At 45.3% G+C, this 23,241-nt stretch overlaps 1 protein-coding gene across 20 annotated transcripts in view; it reads right to left on the bottom strand.

Annotated features, from left to right (window-relative positions):
* magi2a (membrane associated guanylate kinase, WW and PDZ domain containing 2a) overlaps positions 1-23,241 on the bottom strand; it is an 899,048-nt gene that overhangs the window by 280,196 nt on the left and 595,611 nt on the right. For 19 of the 20 annotated variants that reach the window (XM_068059206.1, XM_068059207.1, XM_068059208.1 and 16 more), the window contains one exon: positions 14,063-14,182. The exons of the other annotated variant lie outside the window; for it this stretch is intronic. In XM_068059206.1, the coding sequence (XP_067915307.1) occupies positions 14,063-14,182 (120 nt within the window). The remainder of the gene's footprint in view (positions 1-14,062; positions 14,183-23,241) is intronic. 20 annotated transcript variants of the gene reach the window in all.

Here is a 23,241-nt window from a genome sequence, read left to right as displayed (position 1 = left end):
ACAATTCTGGTCGCCACACTACCAGAAGGATGTGGAGGCTTTGGAGAGGATATAGAAGAGGTTTATCAGGATGTTGCCTGGTCTGGAGGGTATTAGCTATGAGGAGAGGTTGGATAAACTCAGATTGTTTTCACTGGAACGACAGAGGTGGAGGGGCGACATGATAGAGGTTTACAAAGTTTTTATTTAAAAAAAAATTTTTTTTTAAGAGATACAGCACTGAAACAGGCCCTTTGGCCCACCAAGTCTGTGCCGACCATCAACCACCCATTTATACTAATCCTACACTAATTCCATATTCCTACCTTATCCTCACCTGTCCCTATGTTTCCCTACCACCTACCTATACTAGGGGCAATTGCTAATGGCCAATTTACCTATCAACCGGCAAGTCTTTGGCATGTGGGAGGAAACCGGAGCACCCGGAGGAAACCCACGCAGACACAGGGAGAACTTGCAAACTTCACACAGGCAGTACCCAGAATTGAACCCGGGTCACAGGAGCTGTGAGGCTGCGATGCTAACCACTGCGCCACTGTGCCATGGACAGAGTGGATAGTCAGAAGCTTTTTCCCAGGGTGGAAGAGTCAGTTACTAGGGGACACAGGTTTAAGGTGCAAAGGGCAAAGTTTAGAGGGGATGTGCGAGGCAAGTTTTTTTACACAGAGGGTGGTGAGTGCCTGGAACTTGCTGCCGGGGGAGGTGGTGGAAGCAGGTATGATAGCGACGTTTAAGAGGCATCTTGACAAATACATGAATAGGATGGGAATAGAGGGATACGGTCCCTGGAAGTGTAGAAGATTTTAGTTTAGACAGGCATCACGATCGGTGCAGGCTTGGAGGGCCGAATGGCCTGTTCCTGTGCTGTACTGTTCTTTGTTCAATAAACTACAATAAATATTTCATTTTTTATTACCTTCTCTCCTGAGGGTCGATCCATTTAAAAAATAAGAACTGAACAATATTGTGGACTCAATATAATTCTTTTATGGTGTGAAGAAATAGAAGCTTTATAATAAAATGAAAATGAGGTTCCAAGGGCATCAGGCTACTATATAAAGGTGTGTCATTAAAATCTCATAATACTTGCACTTTGGGAGTTGGTAATACTGATGTAGTGGCGTTGGAATAGCTAAGATTTCAACTCAGACCCTCTGATATTTACTCCAACTGTCTACAGACAGCATCATTTTTTAAAATTGCTATTTGACCTGATTATAACATCCAGATGAGTGCTCAGAATTTAGATCGCAGAGCTATTTAAGCAAAAACATTTCTAAAGCAAGCATGAAGCTGAGAAACAGCAAAACATACCACATATTTTAGTGCTACAGTATTTTTTTTTTAAACAGTCCTGAAAAAATCTGTATGAAACCCATTTGAAATAATATTTTGATAATTAAATGAAGATGAAGAACAGTAAAGATTATTGTATTCATTATAATCCACCAGATTGATATACAGCTATTCCTTTAAAGAGCATACAAATCCAAGTTCTAACCAAGTGTGAACTGAAATGTCACTTAACATTAAGGGCAAATTTGGTTGCTGTACAGTTGAATAATGCATCTTTTTTCTGAAAATTAGCTCATAATTATTTCGTTTTAAAGTCTTCAGTAATTTTTCTTTGCCTTTATTAACTAATGAAGTTGAGATCTAAATTTTTGTTGGTCAGTTAGGAAAGCACATAATATGATAGCTTCTAACGACCTCACATTCTATGACATCTTAAAGAGGTAACGGAAGACATTATCAATCTGACTAGAAGAAAACAGAAGTAAAATACCAGCTCATCCTTGGAATACATAGAGGGCCGAATTTTAAAGCCCCTCCGCCGTCGGGAACGTTGGCGGGGAGGCAATGAAGATCGGTGCAGCAGACGCCCGCCGACGGTGGCAGGCCCCATACCGATCTCAGCAGTGGCGACGGGACCTCCATTTCAATCTGCAAACTAATTTACATATCTGATTTAATGAGGGTCCCCTCGCCTCCTAAATTGCCACACCGATCTTCATTCGAGCAGCCGACAATGCTGCGCCTTTGAATCCCGCTCGGGGAAAAGTGGTGTGACACCTGTGGGGGGGGGAGGGGGTAGAGAGGAGGATTTTTTCTCCGTGCGGGGGTGGGGGGGGGGGGGGGAGCGAGGTTAAGACAATGCGAATTGGTCGGGGGGGGGGGTTAAAGGGCAAAGTTGCTGAACTTTGGAGGGGGGAAAAGGGCAAATTCCCACTATTTGCATTCTGGGGAGGGAAAAGTGCACAAATAGCCAGAAATGCCATGGTGGGGTGAGGGGTGGGAAAATGCATTCAAAGATCATGTAATTCTGTTTTGTTGCAATGTAATGTACCTGGCCCCTTAATCTTTAGATGTCCATTCTGGGCTGTAAGCCCTTTAAAAATAGCGCTGGTGCCTGCGCATTGGTGCTGGATGCCGTTGCCTGTGGCGGCTCGACTGCCACCTCCACATTATCGCAGGCATGAAATTGAGCCACCGCGTTTGAAATCGCGGTGGTTCCGTGACACAGTGCCCGTGCGAGTGGGGCACATTTCTTTTACACCCACCGCCTACTACAGCAGCAGATTCTTAAAATGCAGCCCAAAAAGTCACAATTGCACTTCTAATCAAGCTGTGTCCAGTATCTTACCATCATTCATGTGCAAGCCTGAACAGAATGGCCTGGATTTTGTGGCAGTAATGTCAACGAAACTCTCAGCGTTCACTGTCATTACTCCTCTGAAACTGACATTAACTTCTGGCATCCACACATGCGCAGTTAAATGAGGAAATCCAGAGGTTTTTGAGCATGATTCTATGCTTCTCCAGGGGTGTGCTGTTGAGGATCACCAGACTGCAATTAATTTGAAATCAATGAACTGACGAGAACTTCGACTCTTAGGCCCTTAGCATTGCTGTAAAACCCTTGAAAAAGTTTCATCTTGTTAAATGAGGTGTAACTAGGTTTTTAACAGTGTGGTAACTTCATAATTCCTGCTAAGCAGCCTCACTGGCCCTGAAACAGTAATTTTATAATTGGTGAATTTCAAATTTGTCCATTAAAAAAAATTTAAATATGTGAAATTTCTTATAAAGTTTACTTATGATATTTTAGCTTCTACCTTAATCCCATGTGCATGTCTCTATCATTTACCTTACTATCTATAAAATTTAAAAATTAGAAGTGAAGGGATTCAGTTTATACTTCCTGATTTGCTGTAAGTAAGAATACTTCAATGTGATTGGTTGCTTACCCAGTTTAATGACATCACTGTTGCAGGACATCTGGAGATTCCCTCGACTTGGCAATAAATACCGACTTACTAGTGACACCCACATCTTATGAACAAATTAAACAACAATTTAAACGACTGTTACGACCAGGTGAGAAAGGTGTCTAGGGGTCCCTTTTAGCCTTCACCTGGTCTTATTGTAACAGAGTTTTATTTTTAAACACACCGTGTTTGAGCTCCCCTTGGTGAATCCTTGCTCACTACTTTCCAATTATAAGGCAAAGAAATGAGCACACCAGGTTTTCTTAGGTTTAAAGAAGAAAAGTGAAATGTATTAACACTTAAACTCTAATTCGGTTAATGCCCCACGCTAGCATGCATATGCGATACGCACATGCAAATAGAGACAGAAAAGAGAAGAAATATAAAGTAGGGAGGTTTGAGGCAATATCAGAAGAGTTGCTTGTTACTGTGCTTCGAGCTCACTGTAATCCTTTTGCAGGTAGTCTTGCTTTTCATTGGGGCCTAGTATTCTTCTTAAACCTTGTTCACTTAGGAGACTTTTCTCTCTTGGGGTTCATATGTCTTCAATGGGTCTTCAGTTCAGTGAGAAAGAGATGGCAGCAGACAGGAGAGAGATGTTCTCAGTCCAGGAGCAAAGAGCTTTCTCCCTTTCAGGCACTCTGTGGTATGTTCAAATTCAAAAAACTCCAACAGTCAGTGAGTCAAGTGGTCTGATCACGTCTGTTTGTGTATTCAGCCATCTTAGCAGTTAACCTGGAATGCTAGCCTCTCCACCTTCAACGTCTGGTAATCAACAGTCCATTGTGGATTAAATTGGAGCAGGGAGTGGCCCCTTTGTTCGATCCAAGTACTGTCTGTTACTATGCAAATGTCTTTCCAGTCAGGGGCTTGGCAACCCCTTGTAATAGGCCTTCTTTTCCTCCCAGCAGCAATTTTAAGTTTTAATGTTCATGTGGTGAAATAATGTGTGCCTCATTCTTGGCAGTTGGGGGCCTGCATGACACTACTATTGGGAAAGGGGAAATCCTTCCCACAGAGATCACTAGATCTTTGTGGGCAGCTTTATTCGAGGTCAGTGGCAATCACAATTGCTTCACTCCTGACTGCATAATCCAGCCTATTATTGACAATCAAGCTAATTTATCACATCTGATTCCTGTCTTCAGTTGACATCCACATATACTCAATTCAAGTTAATTGTAGGTTAACCATGTTAAAGATACACAGGTAAAGGGCATTGTTTAATTAAGGACTTTGCGCAGGATATAAAGAGAGCCAGCTTGCAGCAGGGGGCGGTGGGGGAAGAGAGAGGCAGAGATATGTAATGCTGCATTCTGTGAATAAACCGACTATCAAGTTTTAGTTTTTAGTTTTAGAGATACAGCACTGAAACAGACCCTTCGGCCCACCGAGTCTGTGCCGACTATCAACCACCCATTTATACTAATCCTACACTAATTCCATATTCCCACCACATCCCCACCTGTCCCTATATTTCCCTACCACCTACCAATACTAGGGGCAATTTGTAATGGCCAATTTACCTACCAACCTGCAAGTCTTTTGGCTTGTGGGAGGAAACCGGAGCACCTGGAGAAAACCCACGCAGACACAGGGAGAACTTGCAAACTCCACACAGGCAGTACCCAGAATTGAACCCAGGTCGCTGGAGCTGTGAGGCTGCGGTGCTAACCACTGCGCCACTGTGCCGCCCCAAGAAAAGGATTTGTGTCTAGTTTCATTCTTCACCATTTCACTTGAATCCATATTACAATTTCCAGTAAAGTGTTGCTAAATAGACATTTCAAGCAGGAAGCCTAATTAATTTTCTCCTTCCATAGTTTAGGGTTGCTGCGGACAACTGTCGTACTCTTACCAATTCTGGGTTACCAAATAATGAACCATGTATCTCCATGGCCCTGCTACTCACAACACACTGTCCTGAGGCAATGGGGGAAGACAAATTTTTAATGGCTAGCAAGTTACCCCTCCAACATGGTGACTCAAATACTTTATGAGGGATGTGGTCTCCTATTACATTTTATTTTTACAGCAAAATCCAAAGACCAGGCACAAAAAGTAACATTGCCCAACATGGCCGAGGCTACTGATTTTCAATAACTATAAATAGGCAATTCTGTTGAACCTGAAGTAATATATGCACAGCATGTCTGTAATTTACAAACCCTTAAGTCATAATCTGACAACAGTATTCTAGAATCCTCCTATTAAAATGACAGCAATTTGGTTTAACAGTTTATTCAATGAATATCATTAATACGCAAACACGCAAAATATTCATGCTCCATCAGAGAAGATATTTTTGTAAAGCATGTCTGCAATTTTTTGTGTTTTAACTGCTGGATTTTGTAAATACATAAACATTTCCAACTTAATCAAAACAGAAAATGCTGGAAACACCCAGCAGATCTAGCAGCATCTGTGAAGAGAGAAACAGAGTTAACGTTTCAGGTCTGTGACCTTTCATCAGAACTTGAAGAGAAATAGAAAGCAATGAAGGTGAACAAGGTAGAAGAGACACACGGAAATCCCGTCAGAGAGAACTTCTTCAAAATGGGCATTCCTGGAGGAGAAATGGCAGTGAATTAAACAATAATAGAAAAGCAAAATAAAGCAGATGTTGGAAATTTGAAATAAGAACAGAAAATGCTGGAAACACTCAGCAGATCAGGCTGCATCTGTAGAGAGAGAAACAGAGTGACCCAGGTCACAGATCTGAAACATTTACTCTGGGCTGAATTTTATGCTTGCGGTGGTGGTCATGACAATGGGCCGTAAAACTGAAGGTGACCTCACCTCGGCCGTTTGCTGGATGCCCGAATGCATTTTACGGGGGTCAGGCAACTGATTAGTTGCTGTCAGGGCTGCCTTCCCTTTAAAGGACAGCCACCCGACCCTAGGAGCTGCCAGCCAATTGGAGGGTTAGCAGCTCAGCAGTCTCATCACGCCACCAGGAACGGTGGCCACTGCTGGGACTGCACCTAGAAGAAGAGGATACCATGGAAGGACGCTGCCCTCCCAACCAGCTAGGTGCAGTCTAGGGGTGACGGGATCAATCAGGCAGACCATGGGATGAGGGGGCAGGAGGGGTGGGGGCTGCTGAGGGAAGGGGGTGTTGTCATTTGGGAGGCCATTGCGATCAGGGGCCCCCTCAGTGGCTTGAAGAGTGCCCGAATAGGAGGGCTCCCCCTGAGCCTGCAGGGAGGTCACCAGGGTTCACTTGGAGGTCTCCCATGCGGCGGACAGCCTACTTGCAGCTGGTAAAATGCCAGTGGCGGCGGGAAGAGGCCCTTAATTGGCCACTTAAATAGCTCAATTGGCCTCTGGCCGGGACAGCTGTCCTCCACCTACCCCGCCTGAATGGTGGTCTGCATATCACTTGCAGTCACTTGCACAACTACACAGTTGCTGGCATATTGAGAGTCGTGGATATGCTAGAACGTCACCTTAGTCTTGGCTCTCAGCCTGCTGAGGTTGAAAAGGTTCCTGTTGAGTGGAAACTCAATAATGACCTCTTGTGGAAGTTGGTCACGAATGAGCTCCAAGACCAGGCTGAGGTAGCTAGTGGAGAGAGTAGGCGCAATCACACAGCCTTGCTTGATGCCCGGCCAGATACGAAAGGGCTCAATTTCCGATCTACTGCAAAGGACGGTTGCTGTCATACCATCATGCAGCAATCGCAGATTATTAACAAATTTTGCTGTAGAACTTACCAAAGGGCTTCATGATTGATGGGAGTCAAATGCCTTTGACAGATCAATGAAGGCCATGTAGAGCTGCTTGCGTTGTTCCAGACATTTTTCTTGAATTTGTTGAGCGACAAAGATCATGTCTATGGTTCCCCTTGCAGGCTGGAAACCACTTTGGGGCCAGGATTTATGCTGGTCTCACCATGCAGAAAAAGCGACACTGAGAATCCTGCATCATCTCTTCTGTGTAAGGCTCCTGAAGTGAGTGACAATTAGGCACTTAAGTGGACAGCAGCGTGCCTTCCACAGGAATCAAGGACCCCGGCGATGGAAGTCCCGCCCTCGAGAGCTGCTGGCCAATCAGAGGGACTAAGTGCCTTTTAATGAGGGACCCCACCAACCCCAGAGCCAGAAAGCAGCCTGCACGGTTTTCGGTGCCATGCTTCCCTTGTGATAACAGGGGCGCCCGCTGCATGGCTAATTGCGGTGGAGGGATGAGGTTGTTAATTGTGTATTAATTGCCCTGTTAAGGGCCTCAATTGGCAGTTGGGGGGTGGGGGTGTGTGTGGGGGAGGCTGTTCATAGGCCTTCCCGCCCCGGACTTAATTTTGGTGGAAATCCCAAATGATTTTATGCTCTCCCTGCCTCCAAACCCGCTGTGGGGTGAGCATAAAATTCCCCTCTGGGTCTCTGGAAGGATGTCTTAGCTGACGGGTAGGTGGTGGTTCAGGATGATTTGTGTGAGAATCTTCCCAACAGTGGACAGAAGGGATATGCCACCATAGTTTCCACAAATAGATTTATCACCCTTCTTGAAAAGTGAGACATTGATACCATTGCAGAAATCGGGAGGTAGTATCTCGTCTTCCCAGATTTTTGTAAAAGGTCTGGGATTTGGAGTGAGAGTTCATGACCACCAGCTTTATAGATCTCTGCAGGAATGTTGACCAGACCACACGACTTGTTGTTTTTCATCTGTTGGATAGCCTTTAGTATCTCAGCAAGTGCTGGCAGCATACCCAAATTTGATCTCTCAAGCTGCTGAGGGATTATTAAGATGGTTTTGGCCAATTCTGCAGACTCTTGATTGAGACGGTTCTGCAAGTGCTCCTTCCAATAGTCTTATATGGCTGCATAGTCTATGAAAAGAGTATTGCCATTCTCAGCTCGGACGGGGGGAAATGGACCATTTGGTTTTGGTCCATAGATGGTCTTGGTGGCTTGGAAAAAGCTGTGCATGTTGTGCTGGTCTGCATAGTGTTGAATTTAATTGGCCTTCTCTACCCACCACTTATTTTTGATGATGCATATTCTTTGAGCTTCAAATTTGAGTAGTAAATATTCTTCTCATTTCTGCTGTGATGCAGGCTGATTTTGACATATAAAGAAGGCCTGATGTTTCCAATCAAAAAGTTTGCACATTTCTTTATCATCCTCATCAAACCAGCCTTGGTGCCTGTGAGATTCAAAACCAATGATCTGGGTACATATCTCTTGAATTGCAGATTTGATCTCGTCCCAAAGCCTTCCACATTGGCTGAGAGTAAGACGGGAAGAAAGTTGACCTGGAATTGTTCCCTTGTTTTGATATCCTGGAGAGTATGGATGTTAAACCTTCTCCTGGATTTCTTTGAGGATCTTCGGTGGCTGGGTACCAAACGTATGCTCATGGTGGAGAGTACAAGTCTGTGATCTGTCTAGCAGTCGTTTGCATCCTGCATGGCTTGGGTGATCTGCACATCCTTCCTATCCCGGGCTTGGACAATGATGCAGTCCAGGAGGTGCCAATGCTTGGATTAGGGATATTTCCATGTTGTTTGTATTTATCTTTCTGATGACAGAGTATGTTTGTGATGGTGAGCCTATGTTCAGTGCACCTGATGAGGAGCAGGAGGAGACTGTTGGCATTTGATTTCTCCACTCCTTTCCCGATGGTGCTCTTCCAAACGGTGTAGTTGTGTCTGACACTAGCATTAAAATCTCCCAGTCGAATCAATTTGTCTTGTTTTGGGACGGCTGCCAGTACAGAATCCAGATCTGCATAAAAGACTTCTTTGGTTTTGTCAGTAGAATCTAGAGTGGGAACATAAGTACTGATGATTGTGTTCCATTGATTGCCGCTAAGCTGAAGGCATAGGCTCATGAGCTGTTTGCTAATGCCAATTGGAAATTCTGTAAGTGACATACATATAATGAGGGAATTTTACAATTTACTCTGCAACTTAATGAACTTTGGTGTGGTAAACATGACCAAAGCCACATATTGAAAGATTGGAACCTGAAGTAGCAGCATCTTTACTGTGAAGAGGCTTCATAGCTCAGAAAGCAGAGGGCTCAAAACTCATTTTCCCCAATCAAATCTATCTTTTTGGCCTCAAAATTCATTTCTCACATTATCAATTGACAAAAAGTGATAATCAGTGGTGAGTACTCACAGAACCGTCTTAGATTAGATTAGAGATACAGCACTGAAACAGGCCCTTCGGCCCACCGAGTCTGTGCCGAACATCAACCACCCATTTTATACTAATCCTACACTAATCCCATATTCCCAAACATCCCCACTTGTCCCTATATTTCCCTACCACCTACCTATACTAGTGACAATTTATAATGGCCAATTTACCTATCAACCTGCAAGTCTTTTGGCTTGTGGGAGGAAACCGGAGCACCCGGAGAAAACCCACGCAGACACAGGGAGAACTTGCAAACTCCACACAGGCAGTACCCGGAATCGAACCCGGGTCCCTGGAGCTGTGAGGCTGCGGTGCTAACCACTGCGCCACTGTGCCAACCGTAGTGTTGTACCTCCAGGCTATCAATACATGAAAATGCTAATAACTTTCAAATATCACCAAACTAGTTCATTACCTGCTTTTACTATGTGGATATTTTTTATCTTGACATTAGATTACTTTCACCAGATAATAATAATCTGAAATATCTCAAATTTTTACCATAAGATGCTACAGTTACTTATATTAATACAGCAGTCATGAAAACCAGAGAGGAGAATTTTACAACTCTTGTAACTCAGGCTACAAATGTCTTTTGGTGGACCAACTGACTGCTGATAAAACAAACTGCATATGTAATGTTCTGAACCTTCCCCCCATACACAAAGGGCTGAATTTTATCAGCTCGCCGCCGATCTCGGTGGTGTGCTTCAAAGATGGCGGAGTGCAAGTGTGGGATTTACTCCGCGGAACCGCCGCAAAATTATACGTGGCTGGGGCGGACTGCACCATACGAGGCATGCCGTCCCCGGCAATGGCATTCGGCGCCACTGTGCAGGTGCCATTTTTAAAGGGCTTCCAGCTCTTCAATGTAATTTGAATTTTTAAAGGAACCTGACTATAAAAAATGGAATAAAATTATCGTGAACCTCTTCCAGCTCCCCCAAATAACCTTAACATTTATTACTTGCCCTCTCCCCTCCCAAAAAACTTACCTTGCAATCCTGACCTTCCCCCCCTAAAGTTAATGAACTGTGAACTTTACCCCTTCCCACCACCCCCTAGACCAATCAAAAATGTTTGACCCTGCTCCCACCCTGCCCTGAAAACTTATCTCCTCCCCCCCTCCCCACCAGTGTTCCACCATACTTCACTAGTCGGAGATCGGATGGCGTGGGAGTGCCAGCCACCGACCGTAATATCTGAGAGGGACAGCCGGCGCGATGAGGTAAGTAATATTCGTTAATTTACATTTATTAACCTATTAAAATGTTGGTCCCGTTGCAGAGCGGCGGGGTGGCTACCACATGGCCTTGCCGCTGCCAGCAATATGGGGCTGGGCCTTCCTGGCGCCGAGGTCTGTGGCGGGCCTCTCCCGGAGGCATTTTCGAGGCCCCCCTGCTGTGACCCTCGACGTCGGGGGAGGCCGGTAAAATCCAGCCCAATATATCCAGATTAAAAGCAACTGAAATGTCACAGGGAAGTGTGCACAGTAAATGACAATGATCCAAATCATTAAAAAAATAACTTTTTTGAAACCACGAACAGGTCTGTTCCTGCATCTCTGGCATCAAGCATCTTTTTTGACCAAATGTCTGTCAAAAGAAATGAACTCCTGTGGGTTGTCTCTGGATCACACATCTCCACCTCTCCCATCAAAGGGGGAGAGCAAACAATTTGCTATCAGGTCATCACCAGCTCTACTCTTAATTGACTGCTTCAATTAGGAACTGCTACTTTATGGTAATACCTCTCAACTCAACTCTCTACATTTTGCTCCCACTTAGCGGCACTGAAGTGAAATATACTTATTTTTCAAATCCACTGGCAATCCAGTTTTTGTTGAGTCTCCCATTAGTCACTGGTTACGATTATTTTAGGTACTGCCCAGTACTTATACTGAATCAGATTCACCACATCAATGTGTGTGATGAAATCACAACATGCTTATGGCTGCCCAGATGTTTGAAATGTCATGGTAGCAGCTGTTAGAATGTCATGATATCCATATGTAGTACACTTACAAACAGTGAACAAAGTGACTACTTAGTCATATACAGCAGGATTACAATGCAGGTGCCGACCTGCAGGAAGAAAGGCTCCGCTGTTACAGCTATAAATATGGGTGTACATACATAAGTTGCTCTCCTGCGATATGGGGCCAGATTTTCAAATGCTGGCAGGGCCGGGACCAGGTGCAGATGTGATTTAAAAATTGCAGTCCCGGAGGGCATCTCTGGATCCCGACGTCTCTGGGACAGGCTGCAATTTTTAAAGTGAGGACAGGAGGGGAGGGAACGGGGAACCCTCTCGCCTCCAATTAACGGCCCATTAAGCTCCTAGAGGAGCTTCTTAAGGGGCGCGGGAGATCAAGACTAAAATTTTCAAATCTGATTCTGGTGAACCCGAACAGTCTAGTGCATGTTAGTGCACAGCTGTTGGGTTCACAGAGGGCCAAAAGGAATTTTTTTTTTGAGGTTGAAAATTATGGGGCCCTTGGGGATCTTTCACCGGATCACGTACATTCCCTCAGTTTTGGATGTTCGAACACCGTCTTTTTCTTTTACCCTGCTGGGCCTCTAAGGAGCTGCCTGCTCTCTTCCGCAAGGTAGCGGCAGATTCCATCATGGCTGTCTTTGCCGCTCGTGCTCTATAGGCAGCTCCCACCTCCTGGAGATGCTCAGCGCCACTAATTGGGTGCTGATCTCGGCTCCTGCCCAATTAGGGCATTTACATTTCAAAATAGCATTGCACGAGTGACACAGTTGAGATGTTGGGTCGGGACTTGGAAATTATCTGGCCATGGGGTTCTGACATTGTTTTGAAAATCTGCCCCCTGGAGTCCACTACAGTATAAATTCCATGGCTACAGCTTGTGCTTATTGATGTTAAGAGTGAATACTACACAGTCTAAATTTGCTTTAACGTATTAGTGAATTGTGACAAAAGTTGCTCTGATTAGATTCTTATCTCATATATGCACTGAATAATTTCCACATTGCACATGCAAAATAAAAAGCACATTATATTCTTGTGTCCTCAGTCACATAAAATTCATTATCATGTCTTCAACTTTTAAGCTATTGAGGTAAACAGTGTTCAACTACAGAATTGTAAATAATGTTTCAAATAATGGACCTTCAAAGTGACAAGTTTCTGAAAAGTGTGGCTGTCTAAACTTAAGTACTGCATGTAAACTGTTCAGCATGTACTGTGTTGGCTGACTTGCATATTAAAACAGCAAGATCTGGACCATTGTTGTAACAATATGGTTTTCCCTACGTTCACAATTTTCAGCAAAATGTACCAGAAGGCTGGAATACTTTCATTCTGGAAATGTGGTCCATAACGTACCCGAGTAACCTCAGCATCATCAGTGCTAATACTGGAAGCACAAGCACATGTACAATTATTAGGCCTATTTCTTCCTCCTCCCACATACACATTGCAAATACATTAAGAGTTAAACTAAACCAGAACGTGTTACAGTGTTGCAGATCAGGCTTTTTGTTCTTCTGCATTACACTAATTATGGTTCTGGCAAAGTGAATCGATCATTTATTAATAAAATAAACAGAACACCATCCATAAATAAACAATGCTTTGCTATAATTGCAAGGTATGCAAACAATTGTTGCTGAGAATCTAGTGAGAATCACAAACCTGATTGCACTGTTAACTAAGACACTATATCAGCTGCATTTCAAGTGATATTTATAGCAGATAGCATCAGTTGGATAAATTCAGGGGATTACAAGATAGGCTGTGATTGTGAATCTCCAGAACGTGCTGGTCAATTTCATTGCTCAACCCCTTGCCTCACAGGAACAGCAACTCACCCTCAGCCTCCCTGGTTTTTTTTTAAGAATTTGCTGGTTTTGCACATTAATTGCCCACTTAACTTGTTGTGGCAAGTTAAATCTGGCAATATACACCTTAAGTACCTTTTTAATGATGTGATAATTGTTAATACAATGCCAACCAACCTCTCCAGCCCAGAAACTGATCAATTTAAACTGTGGAGTCTCATTCCTTCAGCCGAAGTGTCGTGAAGAAACTTTAAAATTACATTTAAAAAAAAATTCTTACTTTTCAGCCTTTTTTTTCTCTCTCAATCTTTCTTTCCCTCATATTTCTCTTTCGTAATCTTATTTAACTCCAATTCACCCTCCTTCTCAGTTGTTCCTCTGTTTATTTCTCGTTGGTTAAGGCAACACACTGGTGGTCCCAGATGCCCTGTTGCTCTCACCATGCTCTTATAAGCTCACATATCCTGCAAGTTATGATGAGGAAATTTTTTGAGCTGAAGGGTACAGGGAAATGTCTGTACACACTGAGATGCCACGCTCCAGTAAGTTCTGGCGCGATATTTGAGCAAATATCCTTTTCATATATTACTTATTGAAAAAAGGAAAATGTACAAAATATACTTTATGAGCCAGTTATTACTGTGCTTTTAAAAACAAGGAAAGCTGTTCAAGAATTAATTGCCAAAAAACTGCTTTCTACTTCTTGGACACAGCACATGTGGAACAGTATATATGTACCACCTCTGTACACAGCAGTGTTAGAAAGCCACACTCCATGAACTCAGAATTGTAAATGCATTATTTCTGTCAGAACTATCCTTAACAAATTTAATTACCTTCATAAGTCCCACTTTCTAACAGTGAACCACTTTTCTCAAGTTCCATAAATTCTTCCACGGTCACAAAATTGTAGTCAACACCAGGGACCTCTCCCTCTTTTGGTGGCCTTGTAGTGCCTAAAACAATAATAACAAAGGGTAATTGATTTACTGGAGATATTGATCACAGATGCACTGAATCAAATTTCTAAGTAAGTAATCATCTGTTGTAATAGGTTGTAAAAGCTAGAGAAGAAACAAGTTAACTATGAATAAAATATTAATTTGTAGATTGTCCATTTTTCTTACAATGATGACTCACAATAATGAAACAAATTAATTCTTTTTCTCCTACACCCTCCCCTGCTACACATTCTTGGCATGTCTTCTTAATAGGTTGGCATACTTTATAGACACATTTTCTATTACTGAAAATTATCACCATCACAATGTTCTTTCAAACCTGTATTTCAGTAGTTCCTACTATGTAAGAATTCAGATCCTGTATAATTAATTTTTTGTTTGTTTTTAAGCTGTCTCTCTTCTTCCATGGTCTGGATATTATGGTACCACAGGACTATAATTCATGTATTTATAATATATACATATAAATGTATGTGTGTATATATATATATATACATATATACATGTCTGGCATTAAGGTCAGAATATACAAACTGGGTGGTTTTATTTTAATAAAAAAAAGTCAACAGATGAAACTCTCCACCGAACAAAGGCGGTGGGTATGGACAGAATAACCCTGAAACTGAGGGGCCGAAAGAGGGCAATTTTGCATTAAGATGCATATAGATTGACACTAAGCGCATTAGAAATAAGGGCTGTATTTTATTCTGGCGATCGGTGGTGGGCCAGAACCCTGCCTTCGCCCTCCATTATGTTCCCCTTGCAATTCCACAGCATTCAGGCAATTAACTATCCACTGTCGGGGACATCACCCTTCAAGGGACAAGCTCCCGCCTCCTGGGTCAGTGAGGCAGGTCCCGGCGACGGGGTCGGGGTGGGGGATGTCTTCAAGAAGGGGAGGGGAACCTCCAGGGGCCCTGGATTGCCCCCAAAGGAGGGACATCCACACCCGATCCTGCTAGGAGGTCGCCAGGTTTTACCTGGCGGCATTGCCACATGGCAGTGGGCCCCTTCTGCCTTCAATTAAATTGAAGTGGAGGTGGAAGAGGCCCTTAAGTGGCCATTAATTGAACACATGGCCTCAACTGACCTGGGGCAGTATGGCCATCCTCAGCCTTCCCTGCCCCGGACTAAATTGGAAGACGATAGGCACTCCACTACCCCCCATTCCCCTGGCTTGCCATGCGATTTTATGGGCCTCCGCACCACTGTTCCTGTCTCTAGGGGGCCCATAAAATACAGCCCAAGACAACAGAACTGAAGATCGGTGTGACATTAGAGAACTAAACTGCGGTGAGAATATTGGAAAGGGGGAGATGGTGGCGTAGTGGTAATATAACTGGACTAGTAATCCAAAGACTCGGGCTAATACCCTGGGGAAATGGGTTCAAATCCCACCATGGCAGCTGGTGGAACTTAAATTCAATTAATTAATAAAAATCTAGAATTGAAAACTAGTCTCAGTGATGGTGTCATGCAACTATCATTGGTTGTTGTGAAAACCCATCTGGTTCACTAATGTCCTTTAGGAAAGGAAATCTGCTGTCCTCACTTGGTCTGGCCTACATGTAACCTCATGGTTTGACATATCCCTTACTCTACCATTACCAACAAGCCAAGGGATCAACCCTGGTTCATTGAAGAGTGCAGGAAGGCATGCTAGGAGCAGCGCTAGGCACACCTAAAAATGTGGTGTCAACCTGGTGATGCTACAGCCCAGGACTACTTGCGTGCCAAACAGCAGAAGCAGCATGCAATAGACAGAGCTAAGCGATTCCCACAACCAACAGATCAGATCAAAGCTCTCAGTCCTGCCATATCCAGTCGTGAATGGTGTTGCTCAATAAACAACTAACAGGAACATAGGAAACAGTAGGCCATTTGGCACCTCGCCCATGCTCCATCACTCAACTAGATCATGCTTGATCTTCAACCTCAACACCATTTTCCTACATTATCCCCATATCCCTTGATATCGTTAATATCCAGAAATCTATCAATCTCTGTCTTGAATACACTCAATGACTGAGACCCCACAGCCTCTAAGGTAGAAAATTCCAAAGATTCACTGCCCCTCTGAGAGGAGAAATTCCTCATCTCAGTCCTAAATGGCCTACTTCTTATTCTGAGACTGTGTCCCCTCCCATCAGCCAAGGGAAATATCCTTCCTGCATCTACCCTGTCGAGCCATGTAAGAATTTTGTATGCCTCAATGAGATAACCTCTCATTCTTCCAGAGAATATAAGCCCAGTCTCCATAATCTCTCCTCAGAGGACAATCCAGCCATTCCAGGGATCAATCTGGTGAACCTTCGTTGCACTCCCTTTATGGCGAGTATATCCTTACTTAGGTACGGATACCAAAACTGTACACAATACTCCAGGTGTGGTCTCACCAAGGTTCTATACAATTGTAGCACGACTTCTTTACTCCTGTACTCAAATCCTCTTGCAATAAAGGCTACAAACTATTTGCCTTCCTAATTGCTTGCTGCAGCTGCACGTTAGCTTTCAGTGAGTAATGAACAAGGACACCCAGGTCCCTTTGAACATCAACACTTCCCAATCTCTCTCCATTTAAGACATACTCTACATTTCTGTTTTTCCTACCAAAGTGGATAACTTCACATTTTTCCACATTATAGCTGGGATTTAGTGTGGCCCTCTGAGGTGGTGGTGGGGGGGGGGGGGGGGGTGCGGGGGCATGGAGGATCACGACGGGTGGCTGGAGGGTGGGCAGAAGGCCCACGATTTTCCCGGGGTGGGATAGGCCGACGATGACCTTCCTACCCAGAGGCCAATTGAGGCTCTTCAGAGGTCTATTAACAGCCTATTAAGGGCCTCTTCCCTCTGCCACTGGGATCTTACCAGCAGTGGGGGCTCCCTCTACCACACGGGGAGGACGCCTTGCAACAATTTGTGGCCCATGGAAGATCCGCACCAGGAACTGCTTTACCCCCTGCGACCTTCCTCCCCCGGACTGCATGACCACCTCCTTGCCAGGGACTTCCAGACTGGCCCTGGCGATCCTAGCTCATCGACCTCTGGTCCTGGTTTCCAGTGCAGTACCGGCAATGGCCACCACTCTCAGTGGCGCTGCCTATGCTACTGAGCTGCAGGCCCTCTGACCAGCAGCTCTTCGAGGCAAGTAACATTCGTGCCACAAGAGTGCTGGGCAATGACTATCTCCAACAAGAGAGAATCTAACCTCCCTTTGACATTGGCATTACTATCACTGAATCCCCCACTATCAACATCCTGGGGGTTATCACTGGCCAGAAACTTAACTAGACCAGCCATATAAATACTGTGGCTACAAGAGCAGGTCAGAGACTGGGAATTCTGAGGCAAGTAACTCACCTCCTGACTCCCCAAAGCCTGTCCACCATCTACAAGGCACAGGAGTATGATGGAATACTCTTCACTTGCCTGGATGAGCGCAGCTCCAACAACTCTCAAGAAGCTTGACATCATCCAGGACAAACCAGTCCGCTTAATCAGCACCCCATCCACCACCTTAAATATCCACTCCCTCCACCACTGTTGCACGGTGACAGCGGGATGTATCACATACAAGATGCACTACAGCAACTTACCAAGGCTCCTTCAACAGCACCTTCCAAACCCACGACCTCTACCACCTAGAAGGACAAGAGCAGCAGGCGCATGGGAACACCACCACCCGCAAGCTCCCCTCCAAGCCACAAACCATCCTGACTTGGAACTAAATCACCGTTCCTTCACTGTGGCTGGATCAAAATCCTGGAATACCCTTCCTAACAGCACTGTGGGTGTACCCACATCAGATGGGCTGCAGCGCTTCAAGAAGGGCAGCTCACTACCACCTTCTCAAGGGCAATTAGGGATGGGTAACAAATGCTGGGCTTGCCAGCGACACCCACATCCCATGAACGAATAAAAAAAAATGATGAAACCTACAAACTGGAAATTAATGTATTTATTTTGAGATTTAGAATATTCAGAATGGACAGAAAAGAGACAATACTGCCATAAATATCAGGAACAACTGGAAGATAATAATGAAGTTGATCCTGAGGCATGAGAAAAGCTATTTTGAACAGAAATCTCTGATGTGAAAGATTAAAGCTAACATTACAAATATGCTACAGTTCACCAGGTCAGTACATAGAAACATAAAAAGTTTTATGGCATAGAAGGTGGTCATTCGACCCATTGTGTCCATGCCTGTCAAAAAAGTGCAGTCCAGTCTCATCCCACTTTCCAGCTCTTGCTCCTGTAGGTTATGGCATCTCAGGTGCATATCCATGTGTTTTTTAAATATAATGCGAGCTTCTGTCTCCACCATCCTTCCAGACTCCCACCATCCTGAGTGAAGAAAATGTTGCTCAATTCCTTTCTAATCCTTCTATCAATTATGCCCCCTGGTTATTGACCTCTCTGATAAGGGAAATAGGTCCTTCATATCCATTCTATCTATGCCCCTCATAATTCTTTACACCTCAACTAAATCTCCACTTAGCCTCCTCTGTTCCAAAGAAAAAACTCCAACCGATCCAATCTTTCCTTACAGTTAAAATTCTCCATTCCTGTCAACATCCTTGTAAATCTCTTCTGTATCCTCTCTAGTGTGATCACATCCTTCCTTTAATGCGGTGACCAGAACTGTATGTGGTACTCTCGCTGTGGTCTAACTAGTATTTTCTACAGTTCTAGCATAACCTCCCTGTTCTTACGTTCTATGCCTCAGCTAACAAAGTAAAGTATCCCATCTGCCTTCTTGGCCACCTTATCTATCTGTTCTTCTACCTTCAGGGATCTGTAGACATACACTCGAAGGTCCTTCTGTTCCTCTACACTACTCAGAATCCTACGAGTTATTGTGTATTCCTTTGCCTTGTTTATCTTCCCCAAAAGCATTACCTCACGCTTCTCTGGATTGGATTTTATTTGCCACTTTTCTGCCCACCTGATTAGTCCAATGATATCTTTCTGCAGCCTACAGCTTTTGTTCCTCACTACCAACCACACAGCCAATTTTTATATCATCTGCAAACTTCTTAATCATGCTCCCTACATGTTTGTCTAAATCATTTATATATACCACGAACAGCATTAGACCCAATACTGAGCCCTGTGGAACTGCACTGGAAACAGCCTTCCAGTCACAAAAACACCCGCCAACCATAACCCTTTGCTTCCTGCCACTTGATTCAATTTTGGATCCAATTTGCCACTTTCCCTTGGATCTCATAATCTTTTAATTTTCTGTCCATGTGGGACCTTGTCAAAAATTTTGCCAAAATGCGTGTAGACTACATCAAATGCCCTACTCTCATCGACCCTCCTTGTTGTATCCTCAAAAATTTCAATTGGTAGTCAGACACGGCTGTCCCTTAATAAATCTATGCTGATGGTTCTTGGTTAATTTGTGCCTCTCTAAATGATGATTTACACTGTGCCTCAGAACTTTTTCCAATAATTTGCCCACTACTGATGTTAGGATGACTGGCCTGTAATTACTTGGGATATCCCTTCCTCCCTCCAACAGTACAACATTAGCAGTCCTCCAGTCCTCTAGCACCACATAGCCAGAGAGGATTGGAAAATGATGGTCAGAGCCTCCACTATGTCTTTCCTTGTTTCTCTTAGTAGCCTTGGATACATTTAATCTGGGCCTGGTGACTTATCCACTTTCAAGGATGCTAAACACTTTAATATTTCCTCCTTACGCTTATCCCATCCAATGGGCTGAATTTTATAAGTCTGCCGCCGATATTAAGTGTGGCAGCTCATTAACACGCCCATGTTGCGCCGCTCCCCCAATGATGTGGAGGGGGCGGGCTTGATGCCACCATGAATGGTGTCAGCTGACAGGAAAGCAGACGCTGACGCCATATTTAAATGGCAGTCAGCTCTGCATTCATTGAAAACCTGAAATCAAACAGTTTTGTCTGCTGCTGCATAGTAAAGAAGCCACAGAAATGTCTTGACAACATCCCTGTGATTTTGAGAAGATGTCAGAAGCGCGATCCAGGGTGGCCCCATGGTTCAGCGACACCTTCCTGCTCAGTCTCCTACAGGCTGTCGGGCAAGGTGGGAGGTCCTTTTCCCCAGCGATGGTAAGAAGAGGCCCTCTCGCCTGACCAAGCAAGCCTGGGTGGAGGTAGCAGAGGAGGTTAGTAGCCATGGGGCCATTCGCCGGGATTGGGTGCAGTTCTGCAAGAGGATGAATGATCTCTTGCGTTCCGCAAAGGTAAGTGGCTGCACTGAACCTTGGTGTCCCCACACAGAGTGGCATATGTGTGCCACTGCCATGCTAAAGACAGGGACGAATGATGTTACATGAATGGCTGCATGTATGAAAGAACTCACCCTTGTCTGCTGTTCAGAGCATGGCACCTACATGACAGGCTCACTCAGTTGTGCAGACTGAGCCTTCCCTACCTTTGGGCCCAGCACCCCTGTTGTGACATGTGTCGTGTTATTGCTTTGCAATTCTCAATATCAGCCTCCTTGCTCCTCCAGGCAAAGAGGGCCCACAATGCACGGGAGGCAAACTGGAGTGCCAGACGTACGGCAACTTACATAGGCTGAGGAGGAGGCCGTGGAACTCTCTGAAATCCATGTGATATGTTCCATTGGTGACGTGGAGCTCGGGGTCCTGGGTAAACAGACAGCCATTTGATATACACAATGATTACAGTGAAAATCTTATTGTTATGCTGTCATAATCATTACATGCGTACCATAAAGATTGACACTATGCTCCTCACATTGTATCTTGTAGTCCATGCTGTGGATCCAACCTGATGGCTCAGTATTCCTCCTGCACCGCTGAGGTAGAGACATCCTCAGAAGACGCAGGATCCCAAGACACTCCTGCACCTTCCACCAGCGCAGATGCGCTCACCTCGCTGGGAATCTGATCGGCCTTACAGTCTGGATCACAAGCTGGTGAGAGCACTGTAGGTGCCCAAGCGGCTGACTGAGGCTGAGACAGCTGAGGCCCCTGACAGTCGGAGGGCTGTGGGTGGCCAGGCCCATGCTCAGCCTAAGGCTAATAATGACCCTCTGTTGTCAACAGCACAGGGCATGCTGGAGCTGCAGCAGCAGTCATGGCAACATCTGGTGCGGCTATGCGCAGCTTTGAGTGGATGATGGGGGAGTCCATCCAGGCCATGACAGCTACCATGTCCTAGGCATTTGAGGGCATGGCTTCATCCATGGAGAGGATGACGGCCCTCTTGGAGAGCCAGATTCCATTGCTCCGTGCTGACCTGCAAACCCTCGCCGTGGCCATGAGATCCAGTCAGCAGTGGCAAGGTGAGAGAGGGACCAGGGGAACGGAGACCGTCCTTGCCCCTGGTCCTTCCCAGGACAGCAGCGAGGTTCATTTGAGCCTTGAGATGGAGGAGGCGAGACTGTGTGCCATATCTGGGTACCCCCATCAAGGTGATTCCAATGTCTACACCGGCCCCTCCACCGGTGAGTCAAGCTCCAGCAGCCACGATGTCTGAGGAGAGTTCTACACTGACACAGGATTCCCCCAGCCAGCTGAGGCCCTCCAGGCCTTGTGCGCACAGAGGATGACTGTCAAAGTTATACACAGCCAAAGGGCATTCTGATCAGCAGCCTTCCTCCAGTCAGGCTGCTAGCGCAGAAGTGGCACCATGAAGGAGCACCCGCAAACGTTTCAAAGAAACACCGTGACACAAATGTATAAAGTTAACTCACTAAATGTTCTTCACTAACATTTTTACTGTGTGAATGACGTGTGCCAGCATGTACCGATCGTATCTCCTCCCATTACATCATTGGCCTTTCAGAACAATGTATGGAAATGATAGCACTGCTCATATGCGTCTCCATGTATGCAGTAACATGGACAATGGCTCAGTCTGCTGCTGTCAGTAATGGTGGAGACAAAGATGTTGCAGATGCAGACTGCTGCACAACAGGTGAATGAGGGTATATAATATATACCCTACATATATACACAACAGGCGAATGAGGGTGCTGTGTGGCTTGCAGAGCACATGGTGGACTTTATGGTGTGGAGAACCATTGATCAATAAGGCGTTGTCGTGCATCCCTTGCTCGCTCTTCATGCGCTGCCTGGATGTTCTCCGTCCTCCCATGCACCTTTCCTGCTGCAAGCCCTCTGCATCCCCATTGTCTGAGGAGGAGTCCTGCTCATGTCTCTCCTCATCCTACAAGGCCTCCCCTCTATTTAGTGGGAAGTTGTGCAAAGCACAGCAAACAGAAACTATATGAGCTACCCTTTCTGGTGCGTACTGCAGGGCACCATCCAATCTATCCAGGCAGTGGAAGCACATTTTCAGCATGCCGATCACCTGCTCAATGGTGGCTCTTGTCGTGCCGTGGCAGGCATTGTATCTCTCCTCTGCATCACTGGTTGGGTTTCTCACCGATGTCAGGAGCCATGTTTGCAATGGTTAATCCTTGTCTTCAAGAAGCCACCCCTCGATGTGAGCCAGTTCAGTGAACAGTAACGGCACCTGGGACTGGCGCAGGATGAAGGCGTCATGGCAGCTGCCTGGAAAGCAGGCACAGATTCGTATAAAGCACTTATGGTGATCACATACTAGCTGCACGTTGAGCGAGTGGAAGCCCTTTTGGTTGAGGTAGGCAGCTGGTCACCCGGCGGGAGCCTTGATGACCACTTGGGTCTAGTCTAGGACTCCTTGCACCTGTGGGAATCAGGCGATGGAGCCAAATACAACAGCCCTCTGGGCCTGGCTCTCAGGGTCTGTCCTAAAGTGGACATAGGCACTGGCTCGCCGGTACAGGGCATCGGTGACCTCCCTGATGCAGCGGTGCACTGCTGACTGTGTGACCCCACATAGGTCTCTGTTGGCTCCCTGAAATGATGCTGAGGTGCAGAAGTTAAGAGCCGCTGTCACTTTGAGGGCCACAGGCATAGGATGTCCACCAAAGCCCATCGGCCACAGGTCATCATTGAGCAAGGCACAGAGATGTGTCACCGCCTCTCTCGACATCCGCAGTCGCCTCTGACAGTGGCACTCAGACATCTGCAGGTATGTCATGTG

The sequence above is a fragment of the Heterodontus francisci genome, chromosome 27, assembly GCF_036365525.1.
Source record: "Heterodontus francisci isolate sHetFra1 chromosome 27, sHetFra1.hap1, whole genome shotgun sequence".
NCBI classification, from domain to species: Eukaryota; Metazoa; Chordata; class Chondrichthyes; order Heterodontiformes; family Heterodontidae; genus Heterodontus; species Heterodontus francisci.
Note: the sequence above shows the minus strand (reverse complement) of the source record. Positions and strands in the feature narration are given on the sequence as shown.